At 43.7% G+C, this 25095-nt stretch overlaps 4 protein-coding genes and 1 long non-coding RNA gene across 9 annotated transcripts; 2 read left to right on the top strand and 3 right to left on the bottom strand.

Annotated features, from left to right (window-relative positions):
• Window positions 1-1555: 1555 nt before the first annotated feature.
• On the top strand, window positions 1556-17383 carry LOC105458335 (facilitated trehalose transporter Tret1-like). 2 transcript variants are annotated; one of them, XM_011703558.1, is made up of 3 exons: window positions 1556-3717; window positions 14691-15010; window positions 15129-17383. In XM_011703558.1, exons 1-3 carry the CDS (start codon window positions 3641-3643, stop codon window positions 16415-16417), a joined length of 1686 nt encoding a protein of 561 aa, XP_011701860.1. In that variant the 5' UTR covers window positions 1556-3640; the 3' UTR covers window positions 16418-17383. The 2 variants fall into 2 exon arrangements, with proteins under 2 accessions (XP_011701860.1, XP_011701861.1); XM_011703559.1 differs by lacking the exon at window positions 1556-3717 and adding an exon at window positions 7061-7153.
• LOC105458334 lies at window positions 7149-9912 on the bottom strand. The gene is made up of 3 exons (XR_975527.1): window positions 8769-9912; window positions 8497-8695; window positions 7149-7573 (listed from the first exon to the last, which is right to left on the bottom strand). It is a non-coding gene; the product is annotated as an uncharacterized LOC105458334 (long non-coding RNA).
• Window positions 17384-17466: 83 nt separating the features above from the next.
• Window positions 17467-18717, bottom strand: LOC105458333. Its single transcript, XM_011703557.1, has 2 exons — window positions 18547-18717; window positions 17467-18168 (listed from the first exon to the last, which is right to left on the bottom strand). The coding sequence occupies exons 1-2, from the start codon at window positions 18599-18601 to the stop codon at window positions 17510-17512; spliced, it is 714 nt and encodes a 237-aa protein (XP_011701859.1). The 5' UTR covers window positions 18602-18717; the 3' UTR covers window positions 17467-17509.
• A 296-nt stretch (window positions 18718-19013) lies between these two features.
• LOC105458331 (proteasome subunit beta type-3) lies at window positions 19014-20282 on the bottom strand. The gene is made up of 3 exons (XM_011703556.1): window positions 20068-20282; window positions 19246-19811; window positions 19014-19151 (listed from the first exon to the last, which is right to left on the bottom strand). Exons 1-3 carry the CDS (start codon window positions 20068-20070, stop codon window positions 19103-19105), a joined length of 618 nt encoding a protein of 205 aa, XP_011701858.1. The 5' UTR covers window positions 20071-20282; the 3' UTR covers window positions 19014-19102.
• Window positions 20283-20498: 216 nt separating this feature from the next.
• Window positions 20499-25017, top strand: LOC105458330 (cullin-2). Of its 4 annotated transcripts, none has more exons than XM_011703555.1 (8): window positions 20499-20778; window positions 21665-21897; window positions 21976-22480; window positions 22572-22751; window positions 22835-23053; window positions 23262-23432; window positions 23507-24442; window positions 24535-25017. In XM_011703555.1, exons 2-8 carry the CDS (start codon window positions 21779-21781, stop codon window positions 24664-24666), a joined length of 2262 nt encoding a protein of 753 aa, XP_011701857.1. In that variant the 5' UTR covers window positions 20499-20778; window positions 21665-21778; the 3' UTR covers window positions 24667-25017. The 4 variants fall into 4 exon arrangements, with proteins under 4 accessions (XP_011701857.1, XP_011701854.1, XP_011701856.1 ...); XM_011703552.1 differs by having other exon boundaries at window positions 22835-23077; XM_011703554.1 differs by lacking the exon at window positions 20499-20778 and adding an exon at window positions 20867-21219 and having other exon boundaries at window positions 22835-23077.
• The last annotated feature ends 78 nt before the right edge of the window (window positions 25018-25095 follow it).

The raw sequence follows: 25095 nt of genomic DNA, 5'->3' as shown, positions 1-25095 counted from the left end.
AAATACTTGACTTATTATCTCGACTTATCGTGCCGACTGTCTATACGTATCTTCATCTCAAGAGTTATTTGGTAAAATAAATGTAACTGTATATATAAATAATACGAATTGTAAAATTAATTAATACAGCTACATTTACATTTGTACATACCTTCTGCTAAAAGCACATTGTGTTAAATTCGTGCCTCTTTTTTTTGTTTTCCAAAAAAAATGGGCACGGAAAAAAGTGCGGAAAGATAACAAATAACGCATCGGTTTGCCGACGAGCAATCGCGCTCAATCAGCGGACAGTATTTAAGTCAACGTTAAAGCGAATTGTCGTTAAATAAGCGTTGTTTGCGTCCGCGCCTGTCGCGCATCCTTCTTGCGGCCGATCGGCCACACTCCCATATCTTGCCGCTCATGTTCATGCATGATTCACTATTCGGAAACGGAAAGGCACTCCGAGCCGCTCCCGGCACGGAGCTCCGAGAGAGCGGAGTTACGAGTCAGCGCGGCGTCGGTCGATCATTCCGTTTGGCTGAAAATGACGACGTGCGCGGGAGATTAGATCTCGCGATCGACTCGCTCGCTCTTGCTCCTTATATGATCGATCCGGCTGCTCCCATGCGTGTATATCGTCACGCATGCGATACGTGATCGCGCCTGGCTGTTCCCTACAAAGCGGGCAAACAGCGAAGGGCCGTTGACCGCGTGGTCGGCCGCCTCGCAATTTCTCTCTTCAGCAGCAGCGACCGGGGAGATAAAAGTCCCTGTCTAAAAATAAATGCGGCATAGAAAAAAAACGGCGGGTGCACACGCACGCTGGTCTTGCTCTTGCACTCATTTAGGTTTACGCCTTTGTTAATCGCGCATCGTCAATGTTACGTCGGAGAGACGTTACGGATCATGATAGCAAAAGTATTTCACGCAGCTTTTACGTTTATTTCCAATTCAAATATTTGATAACCTGATACAACATTAATTTTAATCTCTTTAAGGAAAGCCGTCGAGTGAGTGTAAGATAAATCGTGACTATTATTAATTGACGGTTATTCATAAGTAGGCTCACGTGAAGGGATGACATAATGCACGCGGTGCAGCAAAAAGTGGATCGCGCGCGGAAACCGGAACAGAGATTTTCTTTGTCAAGTTCATCCTAATTAATTGACGAATGCAAAGTCCACGAATGCCGGCCGCGAATGCACTTTGTATGATCGTACACGCGGCACATTGCGCGGATCATCCAGCAGGCAGCGATATTTTTTTTTAGTTTCACGTGCCAAGCTCCGGTCACGGCTCCGTTCTATGAATATAATGTTTTATAACGAGTGAATTGTGTGAAGCGAATGCGCGCGATCGATTACGCGAATCTATTATCGGTGCTTTTCCACTCGGAAAACCTGTCGGACGAGTGTTCTCATTCATATGTAATTGACGTATTGGCGATTGCTCAGGCTCGACCAGGCGGAGAGACTTTTACTTTTCCGATCGCGCATCCAACGAGATCCGCTACGCCGTTTTTCGCACTTGTGTGCCTCATGCATTATAAAATACGTGCTACGTGAAAGTAGACATCGAGTGGAGGATCACGCGGATCTTTTTTCTTACGTAGGAAGGACGTCGGAGTGTATATCAATTGCTAAATGGAAAATAACATGTCTTTAAATTATTTCTTGAATGAATGTTCAGATAGATATAAAGTTATAGCTCTTTTATTATTATATCGTAAAACAGCAATAGCGTATACTCCGAAAGACTAAGGAAATGCGAATTGGTATCGAGATACGTATACCGCGGGCGTCAACTCGAGTTAACTTATAGCACGCGACAACCGTAACAAGCTTCTCAATTGATTAATTACTCGTTGACTCACGATACCAATCGCCGTCGCTCTAAAGTGACTGCTCCTCTTCCTGCCTCCCTGGAATCGATTCTTCTCGAAGCCGCTCGAGTCGAGTCACTCGGGGAGATTCGATGAGATGCTCCAATTTCGTCTACTGCTCCTCCTCTTGGCTTCTCTAACTTCTTGCGAGTCGATTCTTCCCGAAGCCGTTGAGTCGCTCGTAGGAGGATTCGTACCTATATGTTCTGAAATCGTCTTCTCGTTTCCAAAGCGCACCTCTGCATTCGCGCGAATTTGTTACATCTTACTTCTCAACACGGAGATCGATATAAAATCGCTTACACTTAGACGTTACATAAGCCATTAATAGGAAAACGAGATAATGTGGAATATCTGCAGATAAATTCGCAGAATCGGCTAATCGCGTATCTCCTCGATCTTCCGAAAGCGTTGCAGCTGGTTAGTGAATGATTCATCGTTGAATGAGAATCATTCACCTCGATTCATTCGCGGATAAACTATCGACGAGATACATAGCAATTTGCGATCTGAAATGTCGTTCTCGAGTTCTTGCAAAATTCTTTCTTCTTTGCAATTTTTCTGAAGCATACGTGACGAAGTGTGACGAAACACAGCAGTGTGAATAGAGTAAATTTTATCACTTTGAAAATTGCTTTGACTTCGCAAGTGTTTTTTCAAATTATTATACATTAATACTTTTTTTTCAATTTGTTATCTAATCGCACAGGTTTCCTTCCAATAAGTTTATCTCAAATTGCCCGCGAACAAATTGCGACCTGCAGCAAACAACATATCAGAGGAACGCATTTCTTGTGTACTTAAATTTACGAACATGTAGAATTATGAAAAAAATGCAAAAACGCGCGCGACGTGAGTCACAGAAAGCGAGAAAGAATTTATTTTTTTTGCATAGACGAAACATTTTTGAAGACCAGATTGAAGCGATTAAAGCGCCCTATCGTTACGAAACGTTTCGTTCACCGGGTTGGCCAAGTGAACCGCATGTGATTTACTACTTGCGTAATATGTCTTAATCTATCGCCGACGGTCACATGCAGTCTGTAATCGCATCGTGCCGCCGATAAGAGTGCGGGCGCGTATTACAATGACTGCCGGCGAACGCTTGCGAGCAAATAAATATCAATAAATCATTTGTATTCTTCTATTTTCTATGCTCTTTTTCTCTCTCGAATTGCAACGCGTTTATTAATTCGCTTCAATCGCATGCGCAGAGCATAAAACTTTGCAAAAAAGATTTTCGGAAATGTATCTAGATGCTCATAGATTTCGAGACATCTCGTGCGACTGAAAGAAGCAGGGATTTATTTTAATAAAATTTAATTCGACTTTGTCTTATTGTTAGACTATAAGTTAATTGAATTTAATTGCAGGAGAAGTTTCAAATTTTGGCAAAAGTACAAAATCAATGACGATAAGTGTGCATTAAGAGCGTGATTATCGTTGACCTTTGCAGGGAATCAGGAATTTCTCTATTTCTGGGAAGCGCCGGACAATCGGAAAATCGTCCGGATAACCGTCGGGAAACGATACCGATCTGTCTTTCTGGCGCCCGCGCGAAACGCGCGCGACACGCGGTCTACTATGTGCCCTGATCGAAGTGCAACGAACGTGAACGCCGGCGCGAAAATAAGCGGAATTAAAGAAAACAAGACGTACGCGGAGGAGCACATGACTGCTCGGATTGATAGCGGTAAACTCGTGACCACGATAAACTACTGAGAACAATTTCATCGGCCACGACTGGCCACATACGTGTTCAGTACTTCGCGCGGCATGTCCAGGAACAGGAATTACGAGACGTTCACCAGCAGCGCGGCAGACGTATCGTCGCCGCCGCCGCCGCCATTCGAGTGAGTATATCTAGGCTTAAATGCCACTCTCTTTTTTTCACCCGCCCTCCTCCGGTTATCGTCGTTATCAACGTTGTCATCGTCGTTGTCGCGATCGCTGCATTGTCCGCAATTTAAAATGGAATCGGCGCGCCCGTACGCGCATTGACGCTTGCGATTTTCACGTGCCTTCGATTCGGATAAGATAAGAGCTGGCCACGCCTGTCGATAAGTGTTGTCAAATGTTGTTCCATGTATACTACGTAATTCCACGTTCGAAGTTCGCAATTCGTCTCCTCGTACGTTCTGGCTAACGATATATTTCTGTACAATTCCTGATATAGATATTATTTGTTAACGATTTCGAGTTTCTTTCTTAATGATCTTCCTTCTTCTTTCGTTATATTAACCATTTCTTTAGCTTAGACCCTCGTTTTGTTGAAATTCTATTGCAGTTATTTATATATAAGTTACGCTATCTCTGTATCCCGAATTTGTTTCTAAGAGATTAAATATCATAAATGTGTACGTGTGATATAATACTAGCACTATTACGACACATTAAACACTTATTGTTAGAATAATAACGAGCAAAATCCGGAAAATTCAAAAGATATTTAGATCGCTCAGTTCTTTATGGCAAGATATCATTAAAACATTACGTCCTAAAAAATTACATTACTCTCAATACTCTATAATTTTTAAATATATATTAAACACGTAAAAGCTGCATATAAAATGTAAAAAACGATCGTGCTTTTCTGCGTGTCTTCAGTTCCGTCCAGAGAAAGAATCTCACGCTACTCGTATGGTCTAATCGAACGTCACACATACATATATATATATACGTATGTATATGCGGCAGTGTTACAGTGTATAGTGTTTGCATAAATCCGCGTGACCGAGTGTTCGCACAGGCCGAGGTTATCTCACCGCGTCTGCCAGATTTCATTTACCGTAGGCGTGCGACTCGTCATGCTCGAATTTGCGATAATGACCGTCGAACACAACGATATTAACTGATAGTCGATGAAACGTGGCCAAATCACAAGGAGCGAATCAGAACTCTCTCACATAACGTTTAATCTTCACTCATCTCGATGAGCTCCTTGATAACTTAATATCAATTTGAATAACATTAAAGTACGATTATAAATGTATTTAATTTTATCATTATATTTATAATACATAATTATATTTATTATAATACATGTATTATTATAATACATATTACATAATTATATTTTTATATTATTAAATACAATTATACAATTATATTTTGTTGCATTAAATTATATTAAATGCATTGGTAGGATCGTCTTGAATTTTTTACGTTGCACTCCGTTTTTTAATTGCTTAATTAAATTTCAAGATGGTAGTGCACTAGTTCACTCTTTTATTGTAGAGAGTATCAAGAATAACAAAGCTAAGTAAATATTAAATCATCTTCGCAGTTCCGAGAGATCGCTCGTCGTTATAATTATAATTATCTCCCATTCGAGCTTATCGCACATTTATAAGTGCATAACATCGTTATTTCATCGCGCTCTGGTTCGCATATTTTTACACAAAAATTGTCGTAAAATAATTTTTATATGCGAGTCAATTTTCTTTATTCTAGAAAATATTGCATTTACACTTTTAACAATTATTTCCGATCTTCCTTCTTCTAACGCATTTTTTTCGCCGCTATCGCATTTACTATGATCGAATAGATTCTACGTAATGATCGCCTACCGAGATGACGAGGCATGATGGATTTCGTAAACGCATAAGACGGCACGTAGAATAACGCATCTTGTTGATGTCTTATCTCTTTAGCGATTTAGTTTATCTAGTATATCTGTTTCCCTTTTTTCTTTTGTTCCCTTCCGTACGCATTATTTCGAATAATTTCCGTATGCATTACTTCGAATAAGTGTATAAGCAAGTGTACAAGCGGAGAGATATCGCGCGAGAGTCACCCAATGTATTTTCTTTTTCGCCCTTGTGCGGCCCCTTATCAGCGATCACGGTTTAACTTCGCCGCGCATTAAACGTCCTAAATCCGCGAGGCTGGATTTATCGTGTTTTACGTAAATGAAGGAAACGTTTCACGAACAACAATCGTGACAACGTTTCATGTCGCGGGCACCGCGGTGAGATACGGCACTATTTTTCTCAGATAAAGAGACGTGTGACCGTGCGTCCCGTGGCCGAGGCTCTTATCGATGCCTACAATAGATTACGCCCACGCGTAAATAACTAAGCTCCTTCGTGAAACGCGACAAAATTCGACGAGCACGTACACGCGTGGTAATAAAAAACAATTCGATATTTGCGACAATAAAAAGTTCAAACTATTTTGTGTTATCGACAAGCATCGTCGTTATCGTTGTATAATCATGTGCTAACGTGATCAGAAGCGCTTTTCCAGTCGCATGTTCATTATTGGCGAGCGTTTACAATATTTTATAATTTTCTGCGTTTTACAAATCTTCTTCCATTCACATTCTTCTTATTACACTTTTTTTTTTAATTTTATTAACTTATTTACGTTTAATTTTTTTTACATATAATCCGTATATTACAAACATTGCTCGTTCCGTCGAGTGGTCGATAATAACGAAAAAAAAAAGAAGAAAATTTCTTCCTGCGACGATAAATTACGAGGGATAATTCAGCGAATCACACCAATTCTTCCTTTGTTGTTAAATTAAGCTGGCTCGAGCCGTGCTATTTCTCTTTTTTTTTCTATTACACATGTCACGACCTCAACCTTCTTCCGTTAAACGAAATTCTGCGTCTGCTACCCGTCCGCATGCGCCTTGCTGTCACGCTCTCGCAGACCGGCCCGGTTGATCCCTCTCTCTTTCTCTCTCTCTCTTTCTCTTCCACGAGCGCGGCGACCGCTTGGCATATAAAGCTTTCGGGACCTGTTGCCGTCAGTACATTCGCTCCGCGCGAGCCGTAACGTAGACAGTGGACTTTCGCTCGAGCCGTCACGACTCCGCCTCTCAACGCACGCGGCGACGTTCATCGAGAGCCGCGATTAGGGAAGGGAAGAGAGATTTACAGAGGGTGAGTTTCTCTCTCTATCGGGAATACGACGGGAAAGACGGCGGAGACCAGGCAGATGCATCGCACGCGGAGGAGGACCCTCGTGGGCTTTTACGAGATCGGACGCACGATCGGCCTCCTAGCCAGCCTCTGAGAATAAAGCTCTCGGGGATATCCTCGATATCCTCGAAAAAAAAAACCGCACACTTGCGGACGACCACAAGGCCGAGCAGGGTGGAGAGTCCCAAGGGGGCGATGAGCCGCGTACCACGTGGTGATACAACACTGTGATCAGCGGACTGTGATATATAGTATATATATATATATATATATATATATATACACCTTGTACCACATTATACCCGTACCGTACACATCTCAACATAGAAGAGGCCAACCAAACGGCGACCATGGCAGAGTAAGTTATTGACGCATCACGCACATCCCCGGGTTTCTTAGAAGCCCTTTTTCAGTCTCGCGCTCGCCACAAAATCTCAGAATTTTTAACGCAGTAACATGGTCTCGCGGCTAAAAAAGAAGCGCGCGTTTATTTCGACATGACGCTTGACATGATCGTTTCAGGCTGACAGCACGTGGCGTTCTCAGAGTTGGAAAACTGGAATACGGAAGTCCCGGATATTCAGGACGATTAGATAATTAGACGCATTTTTTTGTGATAGAAGCGAATTTCTATCGTAAATTCACGTCGTTGCGATATACACACTTATTGCATCGCATTATATTTCTTGTTGTGTCACAATCGTTAGATTGGAAATTAACAATCCGATACGGTTTCTTCACTCTTTAATTTCAAATGACGAAGCAATTTTTCTTCCCCCTAGAAAAATATATTTTTATATTACTCAGCACGCTCGTTGTATGCTGCATTTGAAACGGACGGGATCACAGATTCACACGAATGATCCCAATGATCGAACGCGGTTCTGACAATGAGTAGAGGTGAGGAAACGCGGGGCAAAGTCGACGACGATTGTCACAAATATACACGCGCGATCAACAAGTGATTCTATCTCGAAAGCTCTTGTTTACGATGGTCAGATTGCTCGCTTGGATCGCGACAATGAAAATTACAATCCTCAGTCTTTGCTTCGAAATCATATTACGTCTTTCTTTCTTTCTTTCTTTCTTTCTTCTGCCAAAAACAGTAAAATTTTCAAATGCATCTCGAATAATTAAATATTTTTTCAACAAAGCAGATAAAACGTAGATTTGTTAGCTTTACAAAATTCGTCGATCGGTATAGCGCGATCGAGATTGCAGCAGAATAAGCTATAAGAAAGTTAAAAGAAATAAGATTAATGTGTCTTCGATTGGAATTCAGCTGGATTCTTTAAGGCGTCATCTCCAGACGGGAGGAGATGCCTTTTTAATGCAGACTAGTCTAATTTTAAGCTTTTCATGTATTTAACATGAGGATCACGTGATCATCGGAGTTTCGCCTTCAAAGTGAAACATGGCACACGGACTATAATCGAATATAAAAAAGATGTGTCATCTTGTCGCCGTCCTCGTCACGTCGTCGAGCGCGCGCGTTTTACGACGTGCGCCGCGAAGCAATTATTATATATTTAGCACTGCGATTTTATCGGTGGAACAGAGCGGACGAATGTCTCTTTGACATTTGACAAATTTGCCAGCCGAAGCGCATTAGACTGGGAAGATAATAATTGTTGGTAGCTGATAACGCGCCGATGTCTATATGGAATGACAATGCTGATGCAATTAGTCTATTAATATTACCTTATATTACACCGGTTGACACCGGCGAAATGCATGGCCAGCTGCTCGTGTTTACGACGTTTATATTATTGCCGTCATCGGTCGGGGCTACGCCATTAACGCGATTAATACGTCATTAATTGACTTTTAATGACACGAATCCGCCCACTCTTTATTAATCCATCGGTTGAAAACGTGCGTTATCATAAGCCGGAGATTACTGTGAAAGACGAATGAACAATGATTCGATACGCTTGTTCAACTGATATCAATTTATTTAACTGTATATATACCATCATCCGAAGATTAGTCTGCAGGCACGATGATTATTAACGCGAACTTGTTCATAACGTATCTCGACTTTATTGATACCGTTTCGAAGAAACTCGTCTCATTTTACCTCCGCGAGAATCGGGCAAATTATAATAAATCGATGCTTGCATCGGAGACGAGCGAGATGCGATATTTTTACACCTGGGAAGAAGAGACGGTCGTAAAAGTTTCCGCGTCGGGTTTTTTTTTTCTGCGCGCAATGATCGATCGTGGCCTTGCGGAAAAAGGATTTATTAGACGGCGGCGGAATCGAGGTAATATCGAGGTAAATGAAGCAGAAAAATGTGAGTCGCGAACTATATGACCGGGGCGATGACGACGCCCGTCGTTGGTTTTCTACCGCCCCGTCGTCGCTTGGCGATGATAACGCGCGAATTTCTTTCGTGAGAAACGGCACTCGTTCTCCCCCTGCGTGAGCTTAAATTAATAATGATACGGATATTAGAGGCGATAATACGCAGTGAGATCTGCGTATTGCCGTTGCACGCAAATGCGTGACTCGTCGGTGTGTCATATCAGCATATAGAGAAACACGCTGTCGGTGCGAAGGTATTATGTGAAGAGGCCTCGAAACACGAAGTGTTTCCGACGGATGACTATAGAGAGATAATCGACGAAAGATACTCTCAGAACGCTTATCGCTAGATCAAAGTTCCCGGCTTGCTAATTTCTCAAACACGGCCCTCCCTCCATTTTGTGTCTTGTCATGATTCAGAAATTATCGTCGAACGATGACGCAATCCCACGTCGACGGTGCATAAAGCGACATTGAACTTCAGCGACACGAATCAATGAGCGAAGTGTGAAGACGGCTCGCGCGGTGATTTTAAAGCACTGCCTCGCGACGACGCGACGCCGGAAAAACTGCTCGCACTCGCGAGGAACCTGCCGCGCGCGTGTTATTGAGACATATGATATTTAATATATGCATTAGCACGTCTCTCTTCTCTCTTCTGTCTCTCTCCCTTCAGCCTCCTTCTGCGTGCGCGATCGATACCTCGGAGGCCCGTGAAGCCGGATTGATCGCCGGTGCGTTTCTTGCGACGCAAACACACTCCGCGCGTATTTCGCAACGCGTTACAATGTTGCTGCCGCTTTCCGAGACGATTTACAGTCGCTGTCTCCTCGCTCGTATTTACCTTCGTTGAAGCGGCGTGATGTAATTAGGCTATTAATACCAGGGACACGTTCGTTCCTTCGTTCGGTCGAATGCAACACGCTCACGGGGAGGTGCAGTTCGCGGGCGTGCACACGCGTGCGCGCATTACACCTTGAACCTTTGATGCGGTATGTGGATCGGTTCGGTGGACACGAAAATAATCGCGGCGAGAACGATTCCGCGCGGTGTCGTGCCAGAATTCGCGAATCCGCTTGGCACCGCGCTCTGTGTGAATCGTGTTAGGCTAGATTAGGGAATTCTTGGGTCGGGTCGATCGAATCTCGCTTAACCTGCGCTGCACTCGATCTTTTTACCTTTATCCACAAAGTCTTGAGCCTTGCATAATAATCTCCGTAATTTTTTAAATAATGTTTTCTTGCCGATACTTTTATCGGGGATTTTCGGACTGAATTAATATTTGCGCGTATCACTTGACAGGAGTTAAAAGAGCATTTTAAATCTCTCTCGAGTTCACGCATTCGCGAACGGTCGATATCTGCGACTGCTATAGAGCAACCGTGTGGAACGATGCGGTGTTTTCTCGATTCAAAATCGAAAACGTCGCCAAGTCGTCAGGCTCAATTCTCGCGCAGCATATGTTTCAAATGTTCTACATATACAACGTCGTGCGGTTTTTTCCATGATCATTCATCTTCTCTTTGTCCCTTTCCACATGTCTATTATCCACTTATAAGTATATTTCACGCATAATTCTACCGAAGTACAACATGCATGAGTTTCTGAAACTCTTTCGATATCTCTTTAAACATCTCTGTTATCTCACGAAATACAAATAATATCAACAAATGCTATATAATATAAATATCTTTATATTATATCTTTATGAAAGTTATAAGAGATTAGCCGATTGTAAATCAAACGACAAGTGGAACTGGATTTTGTTACGCATTAATAGGTAAATAGCGATCAATATGTGAAAACGCGGAATAAATAAATATTAATATTTGTTATCATTTGGCGGAATTTGCCTATATAATAATAATTTTTATATATTTCATTTTTATGAACCGCATGCCGATTACTCAGCCTTATATCTTATACTGGAAATATAATTTCATTTGATGTACAATAATTACTAAACATTTTAAAAATCGACAAAAATTTATTGCGGAAAATATTACTCAGGGTTTCAACTTACACCTTCCTATACGTTGCGCGATTCACACAGCACAAACGTGAAATATATAAAACCGTAAGAATTATTATTGGACATAAGATCTTCGCGCCCGATGAGACGGAAAACATTAAATATTTATTTATTCTGGATTTTATTTAGTCATCACAGAGCGTGAATTATTTTCTCTTTCTGGCGGATATACGGGTGAACTCTATCTCCGAGGTTGTCGCTTTGCTCGCGTTCGCGGGATAAATAACGTATAACGTTTGAGATCCCGTGGAAAATTCCGCCGACGTGACGAGGGGGTGGCCGCGTGCACGAGACCCAGCATCCGATAGAAAGTCTTGCGAAATCCTTCTTGCTTGTTCTAATTCGGTTGCGCGTACGAATGAAACCCTTGAGGTCGCCGCCGCCGCGCGGCCTTCATGACACAAAGTCAAGGTGCAGCACAAAGAGGGAAACAGCCCGACAACAAGCGTTGAATCGTCTCGGGATCGCTTTGTCTGCCGAGAACGACGGCGAAGATGTTCTTTGTTGACAAGAATGTCAAGTCTGACGTCTAGAAGGTATTCTTTCCGGTAGACGTTGCACAAAGATCGTAAAACTTGACGATCGCGTCAATTTGCGACAAAATTCCACCGTTAATTGCGACAAATTGTATACTTCCCCTGATAAAGGAAAACTTATCTTAAAACTGTATCTCTCTGCCTAGGAAAGAAATATCACATAAAATACTACTGCACTTCGCGAGCAAAAATTTATTCGAATGTCGTAGATTCTTTTCTCTGATTGGACAACATTGGAAGCGATAAAGAATATGACTGCATTGTAGCTCATATCTGCGCTCGTAGGCTTACATCGGCTTAGATTTGATTTGTAGATTTCTCTCTCTCTCGACTCCGAGTTTGAAAATTCGCTTCGTCGAAGATGCGTCCTTCGAATGCATTCGGAAAAAAAATTCTTTTCTTTGTCCGCCTCCGTGTTGTAATTAGAACTGCAGATAAAAACAATGGTTCGCGACTGTTTTGATGGGATTCGAATGATACCCGGCGATGTGAATGGACATCGTGAAAACGCACGGTAGAATTCATCGGCGAAGGCCGCAGCTGCGCGGCGAAAACAACGTTACCCCGGTGTATTCGCATGCGTATGCAAGTTTGGCCCTCGTCCAAACGGGCTGGACGACTCGCGTAGCAGAAGTCCGGAACACGCGCTGGATCCCCGATATACGCTTACTTCGGCGATCATTTGAAACAGAAATAGCTTTCTTCTTTATTTGTGATAATCCGGCCGACGTCACGTCGCGAACGCGTGCACGCGCGGAACGGCGCGCAGCGCGTCGTTAACTTGATAAGTTAATAAAGTGCCTGGAGGAAGGGGAGGGGAGGGGGGAGAGAGAAACCGGGAGCCGATAAATTAAATACGCCTCGAACTCTCTCGGGTATTATATTGATAAGAAGGAAATTATTAATACGTGATTAAAGCGCGCGAATATGAAAACTTTCATTAATTAATTCGCCACGTGTGTATCTGTAAGTGACAAATTAATGCGCCCGTCTGTCGCTCGCAGTACCTGTCTCCGCGAAGTCCGTCAGTGGTAATTGTTAACACAGGTGCGAGTAAAAGTACCGAGAGAAAACTCCGCATCGGCCGATACCGCACACCGCGGTTGCGCAACACGAGCCAAACGGTTCGTCGACTGGCCTATTGTATAATCTTTTCTATAATCGCGGCAAAGAATAATTTCTCGCGTACGCATGCATTTTCACAAACGAGAAATCTCTCTCTCTCTCTCCTCCCCTCCTCTCCCTCTCTCTTCCGTTAAGTCACGCATCACGGACGGAGTTATTGCTCGCGGTCGATAAACAAAGCGGAAGAGGCGAAAACGTACATATCGCTATCGCAAATTTACATAAGGCCTTCGCGGTGATCCGCGATTACGGGCTCTCTATTTTTGACGGTCGTTACTTTTTTTTCGTTTACCATACTGCTTCCTCGTGTGAAGTCAAGTATTATCGGCGAAATTCAGGGGGGAATAACGGGTTCCCTTGTTGTGTCGAGGATCGACGAAGCGACATGTGTACACGCGCCAAATCGATGCTCCGTGACTCTCTTCCATTCTTAAAGGTCATAATACACGGCGATTATGTCATCCTGCGGCGCAACCTCGCATACTGCGGGAAACCCGACGACCGTTTCTCGTTCTCGTTTTTCTTTTGCGAAGAAAGGATTTTTCTTTCGCGTTCTCCTGATCGCCGCGGCCAGGTCGCGCTACGTCCTTGCAACAGTAACGTTATTGTGCAGCGTTTGCATATGCAGAATGTTTAAATGCTACATACATATTCCGCATAAATATTTTATCGCGCATTCGTTTAGTAAAATATTTTTCCATTTCGTTAGAAACTAGACCAGTTATCAACTACTCAACGAGCACCTTTATATATTATTCTACGTGACTCGCATAATAAATTAACATGACTCTGTTATTATATTACATATTATTTAGTCCTATTAATTAATTATTTTAATTACTAAACGCGCTCGAAGCGGAGAGTGTACTGTAAATATTTGTGTACCGTAAACATTTATATTACGAAAATGTGAATGTTTGTACGCGAAGTTTATGTATTTTTATTCTTGGTTAAATCGATTCGAGATTATTAAGATAATCATAATATCCCCCTTGTGACACTTGTGTGACAACGTTTCCTATACCGACAATGCCGAACATTTAGGTCGGATTTAATTTTAGTGTCATCAAATCCGAGCCAAATTTGCAACCGGCAACGAGACGATCGGTATACGAACTTTATACGCGCAGGAGATGCTTGAGGCTCATTACGACCGGTTATTATCGAACGACCGACGAAATGATCTCTTTTTATCTCGCTGATTTGCGCGGAAAGTTTTCTGTGCATTATACTTTACAGCGTTTGACATCTGCCGCTTTATCTACCGCGGCGAACGAAAATAATTGTGTTATCTTTCCACCGAACCGATAAATAGTTAACGAGTCAGTGTTTATATCGCTCGCTCTCTCGCGCGATGTTCGCCCCTCGAAGAGAAAAAAAGTTCACCGCGAACTTGCGTACCCTCAGAAACTATTTCGACGAATGACGAACGCCGAAAGATCTTACGTATTGTCCGCACAGATTATTGTCCGTTCGAGCCGATCGACCGTGTAGATATTATGCCGGTCGATCGTGCCTAACAACTACGGTAATACATCATCGCACATTTTATTATCGACGATATATCTCCGCTGTGTTGTTTTAACGAAAATTAAATTATAAATAACGCTTGCGTAATCGAATTTTCTTTCTAATCGCCGCGTAATTTGCATAAACGTAACCTTGCGCTTGTCCCTTGCTTTCGTTATAAATAATCCGAGTGCTGCGATAGTAGATATCGCGAATGCAAAAATCTTGCTGCCATCGTTAATTTTCCGCGCGCGTATGTGCGCGATATTCAGTCGTCTAGATAACATATATTGACATACCTAATAATTAACGACTACAGCTGTAGCGGACATATACTCGGGCTCTTTTCCCGTGGTCATTAATAATATAAATGTCCCTCTTGTAGAAAAAATAGCGGCGTGCAAGACCCAGAGAAGACCTCGCTGGTGGACTCGGCGCTGCTCCCGAAAATCCAGCCGTCCGCGCTGCTCAATAACGAGAGGACGAATCTGGCTACGAACGATGTGGCCACGAACGGCAATCCTGAGGACGGCCGTACGCTCAGAGGTAGCGCCGTCAGACAAGTCCTGGCTGCCCTGGTTGCCCAACTGGGTACCATTAACACGGGCATGGCATTCGGCTTCTCCGCCATCGCCCTGCCGCAGCTTCAGGAACCAGACAGCATCATTCCCATCAAGGAAGGATCGGCGGAGGAATCGTGGATCGGTAGGTAGTCTAGGAGGATTTGAAAACCTACAGTTTTCTACAAGATATTTTTTTTGTAAGATTTTATTCCCCCCTCCCCCCAAAAAATGTATTAATTTTTATGGATTTCTCCTCGCAGCTAGCATGTCCTCCATCGGCACACCGATCGGCTGCTTGACGTCCGGCTACATGATGGACATGTTCGGCAGGAAGCGCTCGCTCATCATCACGGAGATCCCGGCGCTACTCGGATGGTTGCTGATCACGTTCGCGACCGACATACGGATGATATACGCCGGCCGTTTCTTCGTCGGTCTGGGATCGGGCATGGTGGGCGCGCCGGCACGCGTCTACACGAGCGAGGTGACGCAGCCGCATCTACGGGGGATGCTGACCGCGCTCTCGAGCGTCGGCGTCAGCACCGGGGTGCTGATAGAATACGCCCTGGGAAGTATGGTTACGTGGAACGTCTGCGCCGCCATCAGCGGTATCCTGCCGCTCACCGCGCTGCTGCTGATGTTCTTCTTCCCGGAGACCCCGTCCTACCTCATATCGCGCAGCAAGCCGGACGAGGCGAAGCAGGCGCTACGGAAGTTCCGCGGCAGTACTTACAACGTGAATCAGGAGATGGAGACGTTGGTAGAGTTCTCCAACAAGAACAATATCAAACGGCTCACCGGCTTCCGGGAGATCATGTGCGCCCTGCTGAAACCCAGCGCGCTCAAACCGTTCACCCTCCTGTTTCTGTACTTCTTGATATACCAGTGGTCAGGCACCAACGTCATAACTTTCTACGCCGTCGAGATCTTCAAGGACTCGGGGGCGAGCATGAATAAGTACTTAGCGGCGGTAATACTGGGAATAGTCAGGCTCACCTCGACGATCGTCGCCTGCGTCCTGTGCAGAAAATGCGGCAGGAGACCGCTCACGATGGTGTCCTCCGTCGGATGTGGGCTTTCCATGTTAGGATTAGGCGGGTACATGTGGCTGAAAAATTACTGGGTCGCGAATGATCTGCCGCTCGTCGCCACGTGGATCCCGGTCGTTTGCATATTCTCGTACACGGTCACTTGCACCCTCGGCTTCCTGGTAATCCCGTGGGTGATGATAGGCGAGGTCTATCCCGTGCAAGTGCGCGGTATTATCGGCGGTCTCACCACGATGTGCGCGCATACATTCGTCTTCATGGTAGTTAAAACTTATCCGTTTCTTGCCAGCGCGATCACTCGCCACGGTACATTCATCCTCTACGGTTGTATCTCTTTGTTCGGCACGATATACTTCTACATATGCCTTCCGGAAACTAAAGGTAGAACGTTACAAGAGATCGAGGATTATTTCTCCGGTAGAGGCAGCGCACTGACGACCGGCAGAATAAGTAACAAGCCAAAGGTTTTAGAAATAAAAAAGGGCCAGATATTACCGTGAGAAGGAGGACCATTTTTGATCGTATGACTTTTTGCAATGGCGCTTATTTTAAAAGAATCTACTTTAGTTAGGAGAAATGAAAGCATTTGCTTACTTGTTAATGACTTAAGAATGTTATCTACTTTTACAAGGACAATGAAATGGGCAAGTACTCTAAAACTCTATGACGTTTGCTTTGTGACAAATATATACCTTAGAAAATAGGATGAAAAATATTTTTAAACAAACGACAAAATATGATAAAAGATGTATACTCTCGTTACAATTTTAAAAATATTATCAGAACAGTTCTTGAAGAGGAAACATTGTTGTAATACTGTATTGTTATTTATAAAATGTTTTATTACTTTGCAGCGGGTATTTGTTCACAAAGCATGAAAATGATTAACTATGTGCAATTATTAACATTTTCATAAATGCCACACACAAGATATTACTTGAACAAAGTGTAGCAGAGTATATAAATTTTAATCATCCCAATTTTACTCACGAGGATGTAAAACACGAGAGACCAATCATGTCTTAACGACTTAATTAACGGAGTACGCATGAATAAAAAAAGATGGTGCTATTTATTAAATCATAGTATTAAACTGTAAACGTATGTAATGACAGCGTTAATGGAAGCTAGAAGCCTAAGATAAATACGAAATTTAGAGAGTATCCTACGGGACTATTTTATATATAAACTCGTAAAAGTGTCGTGCATGTCGACAACTATATAATATTTTACAATACCGGAAAAATTTCCAGACATATATTTATTATGAAGCGCAGTAAATCAAGTGTCATCCGTTATCATGTACAATCTAAAATCATAATAATGAAGGTAAAAACTTCATCTGTATACCTATAGAAATGCCTTAACGCGATCGTTATATATATATATAAATGAGAGCTTTGATGAATGAATGACTGTACAAGTGACTTATTTTTTATAAGAAAGTAAATTTATTGCTCGTTTAATTCCTCCGTTTCTTTTGAATTACTGCCTTTCAGGTCCTGATCTATTTTTATATTTCTAAATATAAATTACGAAAACAACATAATTACCACTCCGATAAATCTTTATTTCCACGACTTGTATACAAGTTATAGAGTCAAACGAGGTTTGTTACGTTTAGCGTCTTTTTTCGCTCTTTTCTCGTCTAAAAATTGCTTAATCATCTCAGGAGGTAAAATTTCGCCTCTAAAAGTTCTTGGCAGTCTCTCCTTATTCAAGATAGTTAATCTCTCGTTGACATACGCCTTGGCATCGAATGCTTCGGCCTCCTTAATCTTCGCAATTAGATCGGCTTGAAAGAGTTTCTCCTTCTTCTGTTTTCTCTTTAACCTTAACTTCGCCCATATGAATTTCATCTTCTTGCGCAGCTTCCTTCGTTGGTGCTTCTTCATTTTCTTACGCCTGATCCTTATCATGTTTACCGCCTTCTTCTCCATGATTCCTCCGTTCGTAGGTAGATCTATAGACTTCTCAGGTGCGGGAGAATCGTATTGAATGGGCAAACGCTCCGCCGGCTCTTGCAACGGAGGAGGAATCTTCGTAGCAGGGGTTTCAATAATGTTTCTTACTAAACCGCCACTCGCCGGCATCCCAAAGTCTATGCCAAGTGTTCCCGGTATAAATTTAATGCCGTGTATCGATTCTGCGCTATATCGTACGCAGTTGTCGAACGTTAAACGGGAAACTGCATTTGCATCGCAATTTGATCCCTGCGTCGAGTGTCTTGCGACAGCAGTAGCAGCGGAACCTGAAACATACAAGTGGAGAAGTTAAATGTATTATTTACAAAGTATTTCACACATGCAAATACCTGTAATATGTAATAATTGAAACAGACAAAACGTTCTATCTTAACACACAATGTAATTGTTTGATAAGTACATATTTCTGCTTCTTGTCTTTGGGTGCTTTCCACTTATTGTTAGTGACACAAATGGACGTAAATGTCATTCTATCCTTCTTAGCATTTAGTGAGTAATAAGGATAAAATGATACTTGTGTCGGCTTGTGTCACTAAATAAATTGAAAGCACCTTTTATAAAGCAAACAACAATGATAGGTTATGATTAATAGGTTATGATTAATTGCTTCATGGTTAATTACACAAGCTGTCGGTGGTACATACTTATCCTACCCACTGCGATTTTACGAAATGCAGCGCATAATATATTGATTGACATTGCAGCGATAGATTTATCGCCGATAATAAAAGTATATTTACAGTTACACAGCACATACACACGCTTTAATTCATGTTCTCCAGTTTTTATTTTCGAGCTTTAGCGTCAGATGGCATCGTCGCTTTGCACGTTCGCCCCTCCGCTCCCTCCACAATCGTTGATAATGAAATAAAATTATAGAAACGCTTATGTTAAATTAGGAATTTTCAGATTAAAAGAAATAATTTTAGCCAGAGAAAACAATAAAAGTTTATGAAGGAATGACGCGACAAATGATGTAACTGCATTATAAAACAAAGAGTTAAAAATGTACAATACAAACGAATATGCATACATATAAAAAAAAAACATACAACTTAAAAAATTTTAAGACATCAAAAATAGTAGCAGAGGTTCAAATAATTACGAGCTATTTATATAAGGTCCTGTTATATTTCATAGACTTAATTACAATTATTACGAAACTTATGCTGCACATATTGACATAAAAGGTGAATGTGTTTAGTCCATTCGCGTTTTGACCATCCTCTTCGTGACCTTATCCTCTTCTCTGAAATCAAAACGCATGCATTTAATTCAGATAACTTAATATTAACAGAAGTATCAATTGTACCATCGTGCTAATTCTACCATGAAATACTTACATGATATAAACGACGGCGCCCCATCCAGATATGGCGTCCCGATCGAATGCATTGACTAAAGCCTGGCTGACGGTCTCGAACAGCTCCTCGGGTTTTAGATCCGGCTCGTAGAGCGACTCACACATGCCGTAGAGCTGTTCCGTACACGTTCCACCCACGACAAAGTCCTCGGCCATGTTTCTGGAGCCTATCAGATCCATATTGCAGATGAACGGCTCGAACGTGACCGGGTCCAGTCCGGCGACTATAGGCTCGACGAAGTACGGCCCGAATCTCCTCTCGTACAGGAGATTCGAGATCATGGCGGTAAACGTTTTGGGATGAATCTTCCGATTCTCCTTGAGCTCGTACAGATTCAGGCGAAAGCGCAGCCTCTCCATTACGGTCTGGGTGTCGGTGGCGAGGCCGGGTAGACTGACGTACAGATGCGGTCCCATCTCGTAGATCTTCTGGAAGTTGCACGTTATCGTCTGCGCCTGTATGCCGAATCTGCGATCGGCCGCTATCGCCACGCAGTTCTTGCCCTTCATGGCTATCACGGCGCCGCCGTTGTACGCGAGAATGCTCTACAAAAGAGAGAAAGAAGGAAATGTATATTGAGATGTATCGTGTACGCGGGAGCAGTCGTCTCCTCGCGCGATATAATTCGTCGCGAAAGTGCGCTATCATCGGGTAACGATTGACAGCAACGTAACCTCTGATTTTGTGCGGACCAAAATATACGATTGTTTCGCGGACTTGGCGTTGCAATTGGGAGAAATCCCACCTCGAGATAATGCGAGAAGAGCGCGAGGAGTATTTTTTAACAGACAAAACACTCACCATCTTCTCGTACAAATATCTGACACCTTTACGAGTAAAACGTCAATCCCAGATGATCGGCCGCCGTGAGGACGCGTCGAAATGCGAGTCACGACACCACGAACTGCAAACTATATAGAAGCGTAGACGTACTCGCGAATCGTAAGCTATATGAAGTCCGATTAGATAAGAGGGGAATGGAGGGGAACGAACGGAAGGAGTGTTAACGAGATATTATGTTTTCAAAAACTTTGATCGCAGAAGTATCTGCAATTAATAAATGTATAAGACTGATAACGATATAAATTGGAAAGCAATTTTTTTTAATTGTTACGTATACATATGACAGCGAATGAGATTCGCGCGTGTGCGCTCGCGCACACGCACGAAGAGAGCATGGCTGCGCGATGTTATTGAGAATTCAACGCGCGAGCGGGCACGGGGGACGGGGCGAGTGCACGGAGGGAGCACTGCGAGTCCGTCGTGCGAAGCTGCGACACGCGGGTAGAGCGGAGGGAGCGGACGACCGATTGACACACGAGCGCGCGTGCGAGGGCAGATCGGCGGCGAGCGGAAGGGAAAAAGAAAAAGGGAGCAGGCGCGCGGGGAGCAGCGAACGGGAATTTACGTGGAAAATGCGCTCGGCGTGTCGCCGCGAGTGCCATGCATCGTCGTCCCAGCGCGGCAGCAGCGAGTGACTCGCCGCGTCCCCGCCCCAAAAATAAACGGCCGGTACGTTTTCGTCAGCCCCCGTCGTCGACGGGGCAAGGGATCCCGCGAGCCCCCCGTGTGTGTCCTCGGTGACGCGCGTACGTTCCACCCGCGCCCGACTTCTCGATTAAATCGACCGCGGAGCGCGCGGTCCATCTGGGATCTAGGCCGGAGCCATGCAGCAGCAGTCAGCTGTGTGTGGTGCGTCTGCCCCCCCAATGGCGGGCAGCACACGCGTGTAGTCCCACGCGCGCGACGGATCCCCGAGAAGAGAGAGAGAGAGAGAGCTCAGGCCACGTTTTCCCCGAGCGAGTTTCCCGTGGAGGAACAAAAAAAATACGTCCCCCTTTGTTCGAATCGATATTTCGCAACGCGTGTGCACCGCTCGTACACACCGCACGCCTCCGCTCTGCTTAGCGGCGGCGTGACGGCCACGCGCCATTAGATTCCGGAGGTTTTGAGGTTTCGAACGTTTGGATGTGTTTATGTCGCAACACACAGTTCCCCCGAGATCGTTTAGAGTTTAAAAGATTCTCTCGCACGGAGGGAGTGTCATCTTGCCGCGCAAAAGTTACGTGGGGCGGCGGCGGGAGACAGGGGAGATATTTAGAACGGCCGTGAGCGACGCGTGTATGCGCGCGTGTACGTGTGTGGTGTATTTTACTTTTACGTTATTTTTAAACCGACGATGTACAAAACACACGAACAAAGCCGTGTAAAATCAGTCCGCGCTTGTCCGAATGATCGTTCTCTGGGGACGCGCTCCCGGGTGGCGTTGCTTTTGTTTGCGAACACCGGGTGATTCGTTGGTTCTTTTACAAAGTCGTCAAGCTTTAAATACATGCCACAAATAATAATACAGATCCCGCATGTAAATGTCATACGAGTGACTTTGCTGTTTTTGCAGGTTTTTAGCATACAGTGAGCGTGTACCTCTCTCCTCCCCTGCCCGTAGAATCAGTGAGCTATTGTCACTGTGATCGGAAGTTACCAAGTGGTTCTGTGAACCGGAGAGGGAAGGATGTCACTAAAACCCAAGAGAGTGGACTTTAATAAGACATGGCACGTACTGCAAGAGACTATCAAGGGAGTAATAACGTTGGCCAATATCCCGCGTGCTATATGGAACGACAGATTTAGGTATGAGATCTGACGATTCTTTTCATGTCTCTCACCAAGAGTGGAAGAGGGTATATTAAGCGCGTGTTATGATTGCAGCGACGTTTACTCCTTATGCGTTGCGTACCCCGAGCCGCTGGCGGACCGTTTGTACGACGAGACAAAGAGGTTTTTGGTTAATCATGTAGACCATTTGCTGGTGCAGGTCAATTCGTACAATGACAACAAGTGGGATCTGCTTACGGCGTATTATCGCGCCTGGACAGAGTACTCGCAGGGCATTTACTACTTGCACAGCCTGTACTTATACCTCAATCAACAGCACATCAAGAAGCAGAAGCTCTCCGAGGCGGAGCTCATCTATGGCACGAGTTTGCACAACAGGGAGGAGGAGTGTCAGGAGCAGATGGAGATCGGTGAGCTAGGTCTGGACATTTGGAAGAAAAAAATGATAATACCGCTCGAGGAGAAGCTCGTCACTCTTCTGCTCGCGTGCATCGACGCCGATAGATATTCGAAAGTTCTCGCGCCGACCGACGTCATTTGTGGTGTCATAGAAAGTTTTGTTCGGGTGGAAGAGCACAAGATGAAAGGAAAACTAAACGTAATTACATAAGTTTATTTTTGTTTTTATATAAACAAGGAAAGGGCTTTTCTTCCTTCCGAGTTATTTACTAAGTTAAATCGTGTTTCAGTTGTATCAAGAAATTTTCGAGGAGCCTTTTTTGGAGGCTAGTGGAGAGTTTTACACAGCGGAGGCGTCAGCGTTGCTGCTGCAGTCGAACGTTACGCGCTACATAGAGAAAGTAACGTGGAGACTCGCGCAAGAGGAGGCACGCGCTTATAAGTTCCTTCACAAGAGTTCTGTAGCAAAAGTGCGCTATCGTTTTTCGTGCGTGTTTTTAGAAACAATTTTGTGGAACGACGAGATAAGTACAGCAGCAATGTTCTGTTGCAGGTCAGAGCGTGTTGTGAGGACAAAATGGTAGCCGCACACGTGAATTTGCTTCATTCGGAGGCTGAGATAATGATAAAAAATGAGAGCAGACGAGATTTGGCTCTTCTGTATCCGTTATTGAGGTCATTGCCTGGAGGTTTAGATCCACTTGTGCAGCATCTCTCTCGTCACATTACGGCGCAAGGATTACAGGCAATTGGACCTTTGCAAGGAGAAAATGTGAATAAAACAGAATATTTAAAAGTATTAAAATAAATATATGGATTTATTTTGCAATTTAATAAAAAAAAAAAACACGAATTTCTAAAATTTAAAATAAAATAAAATTTAAAATTAATAATAAATGCAGGGCAAGGAGCCAAACTAGATATTCGTACTAATAAGGTATATTAATAAAAAATAATTACATACGAATTTCTAATTTCAGGTGTATATGCAGTTTGTGGAGAATATGTTAAATGTACATTCAAAATATTCCGAAATGATTAAGGAAGTGTTCAATTCAGATCAAAGTTTTGTAGGAGCTCTCGATAAGGCCTGCTCCGCAATTGTGAATCACAGACCCACCCCGAAGCAGTCTGTTCGAGCGCCAGAATTGGTAAATCTTCAGAAGATAGACTTTCAAACTTGGAATACGATTTCTATTGATAAGTTATATATCTTTCATCTTAGCTCGCGAGGTATTGCGACATTCTGCTGAAAAAGTCTCCCAGAGCTGCCTCCGAGAGCGAAATCGAGGACAAACTGAAACGCTCCATAACCGTGTTCAAGTACGTGGACGACAAGGACGTGTTCCAAAAGTTCTACTCGCGTATGCTGGCGAAGCGACTGATACATCAGCAGTCGCAGTCGATGGACGCCGAGGAGATGATGATTGACGATCTGAAACGGGCGTGCGGTTACGAGTTCACGAACAAGCTCCATCGCATGTTCACGGACATGTCCGTCTCGGCGGATCTCAACGCGAAGTTTACGGCGACGTTGCGGGAGGGCGAAGGCGAGAATCAATTGGGCACCGGTTTCGCGGTCAAGGTGCTGCAAGCCGGCGCCTGGCCGCTCGGTCTACCGCCGTCGCCCGGGCCGTTCCACGTTCCGCAGCAACTGGAGAAATCCGTCCAGGCATTCGAGGCGTTCTATCACATGCAGTTCAGCGGCCGGAAGCTCACGTGGCTGCACCATCTGAGCCAGGGTGAGCTCAAATTCAATTACCTGAAGAAACCGTACTTGGTCACTGTGCAAACGTATCAAATGGCGTTGCTGCTGCTCTTCGAGCATTGCGACACGATACTGTGCAAGGAGGCGGCCGCGTCGTTACGTCTGTCGCACGATCAGCTGGTGAAGCACGCCGCTAGCCTTGTGGAGTGTAAGATCCTCAACAAGTCCAACGACGGCGAACTGGAGGAGGACTCCGTTCTCACGCTCAATTTTAGTTACTCCAACAAGAGGACGAAGTTCCGCGTGACGGGCGTGTTGCAGCGAGACGCTCCGCAGGACGCGGAGGCCACGCACCGTAGCGTGGACGAGGACAGGAAGATGTTCTTGCAAGCAGCTATAGTGCGCATCATGAAGAGTCGCAAGGTATTGAAGCACAATCAGCTCATGCAGGAGGTGAGTTGGCAGTTTCGAGAGAAACACACGAGCCGCGCAAGTAGTTGTCTCGCGTAGCGGTATTTAACGTAATGCGTAATCTATTGTTTCAGGTGTTGAGTCAATCAAAAGTTACCTTCGCACCTTCTATCGGAATGATTAAAAAGTGCATTGAAACTCTAATAGATAAACAGTATATCGAACGTACGGCAAACAGCCCGGACGAATATTCATACATTGCGTAACCTCTTAACGTCTGTCACTAATTTATTTCACTTGAGATGCGTTCCAAACGACGTTCTCCCGAGAGTCAGCGGAGCTCTGCTCGACAAGGCTAATCGACTAATTAGCTTCGACGATTTGAAATCTTTGAGGATAATTAGTTGTGAAAAAGAAAAAGAGAAAAATCTGTGGAGGAAAATGAACTCTCAACAACATTTGAAAGATCGGGAAAAGCATCTTAGATCGCTTATTTGCTCTTAGGATCAATCAATTAATTAATAAATACTTTAATTAATTTACTGACTTGTAACATAATGCACACTAAATAAAGTTGACGTTACTATTTTATATCGGAGTAACAGAGAGTAATTTTATATATACGTAATATAAATATTTATTACTTTTCCTTTAGTAGAATCTACTTGTCTGAGAAATAGAGAATCCATTGTATA

This window comes from Wasmannia auropunctata, unplaced genomic scaffold (assembly GCF_000956235.1).
Source record: "Wasmannia auropunctata unplaced genomic scaffold, wasmannia.A_1.0 LD334538.1, whole genome shotgun sequence".
NCBI lineage: Eukaryota > Metazoa > Arthropoda > Insecta > Hymenoptera > Formicidae > Wasmannia > Wasmannia auropunctata.
The sequence above is the reverse complement of the archived record's forward strand: the minus strand, read 5'-3'. Positions and strand labels throughout refer to the sequence as shown.

Coding starts and splice junctions, on each gene's coding strand:
- LOC105458331 (XM_011703556.1), bottom strand. Junction 19,152..19,245: donor GGCGCCGTCGTTTATATCAT/GTAAGTATTTCA, acceptor TTTTGATTTCAG/AGAAGAGGATAAGGTCACGA.
- LOC105458333 (XM_011703557.1), bottom strand. CDS start 18,601: ATGTCAATCAATATATTATGCGCTGCATTTCGTAAAATCGCAGTGGGT. Junction 18,169..18,546: donor AATCGCAGTGGGTAGGATAA/GTATGTACCACC, acceptor TGTATGTTTCAG/GTTCCGCTGCTACTGCTGTC.
- LOC105458330 (XM_011703552.1), top strand. CDS start 21,779: ATGTCACTAAAACCCAAGAGAGTGGACTTTAATAAGACATGGCACGTA. Junction 22,481..22,571: donor AGATGAAAGGAAAACTAAAC/GTAATTACATAA, acceptor ATCGTGTTTCAG/TTGTATCAAGAAATTTTCGA. Junction 23,433..23,506: donor CTGTTCGAGCGCCAGAATTG/GTAAATCTTCAG, acceptor CTTTCATCTTAG/CTCGCGAGGTATTGCGACAT.
- LOC105458335 (XM_011703558.1), top strand. CDS start 3,641: ATGTCCAGGAACAGGAATTACGAGACGTTCACCAGCAGCGCGGCAGAC. Junction 3,718..14,690: donor CCGCCGCCGCCGCCATTCGA/GTGAGTATATCT, acceptor TCCCTCTTGTAG/AAAAAATAGCGGCGTGCAAG. Junction 15,011..15,128: donor GGCGGAGGAATCGTGGATCG/GTAGGTAGTCTA, acceptor TTCTCCTCGCAG/CTAGCATGTCCTCCATCGGC.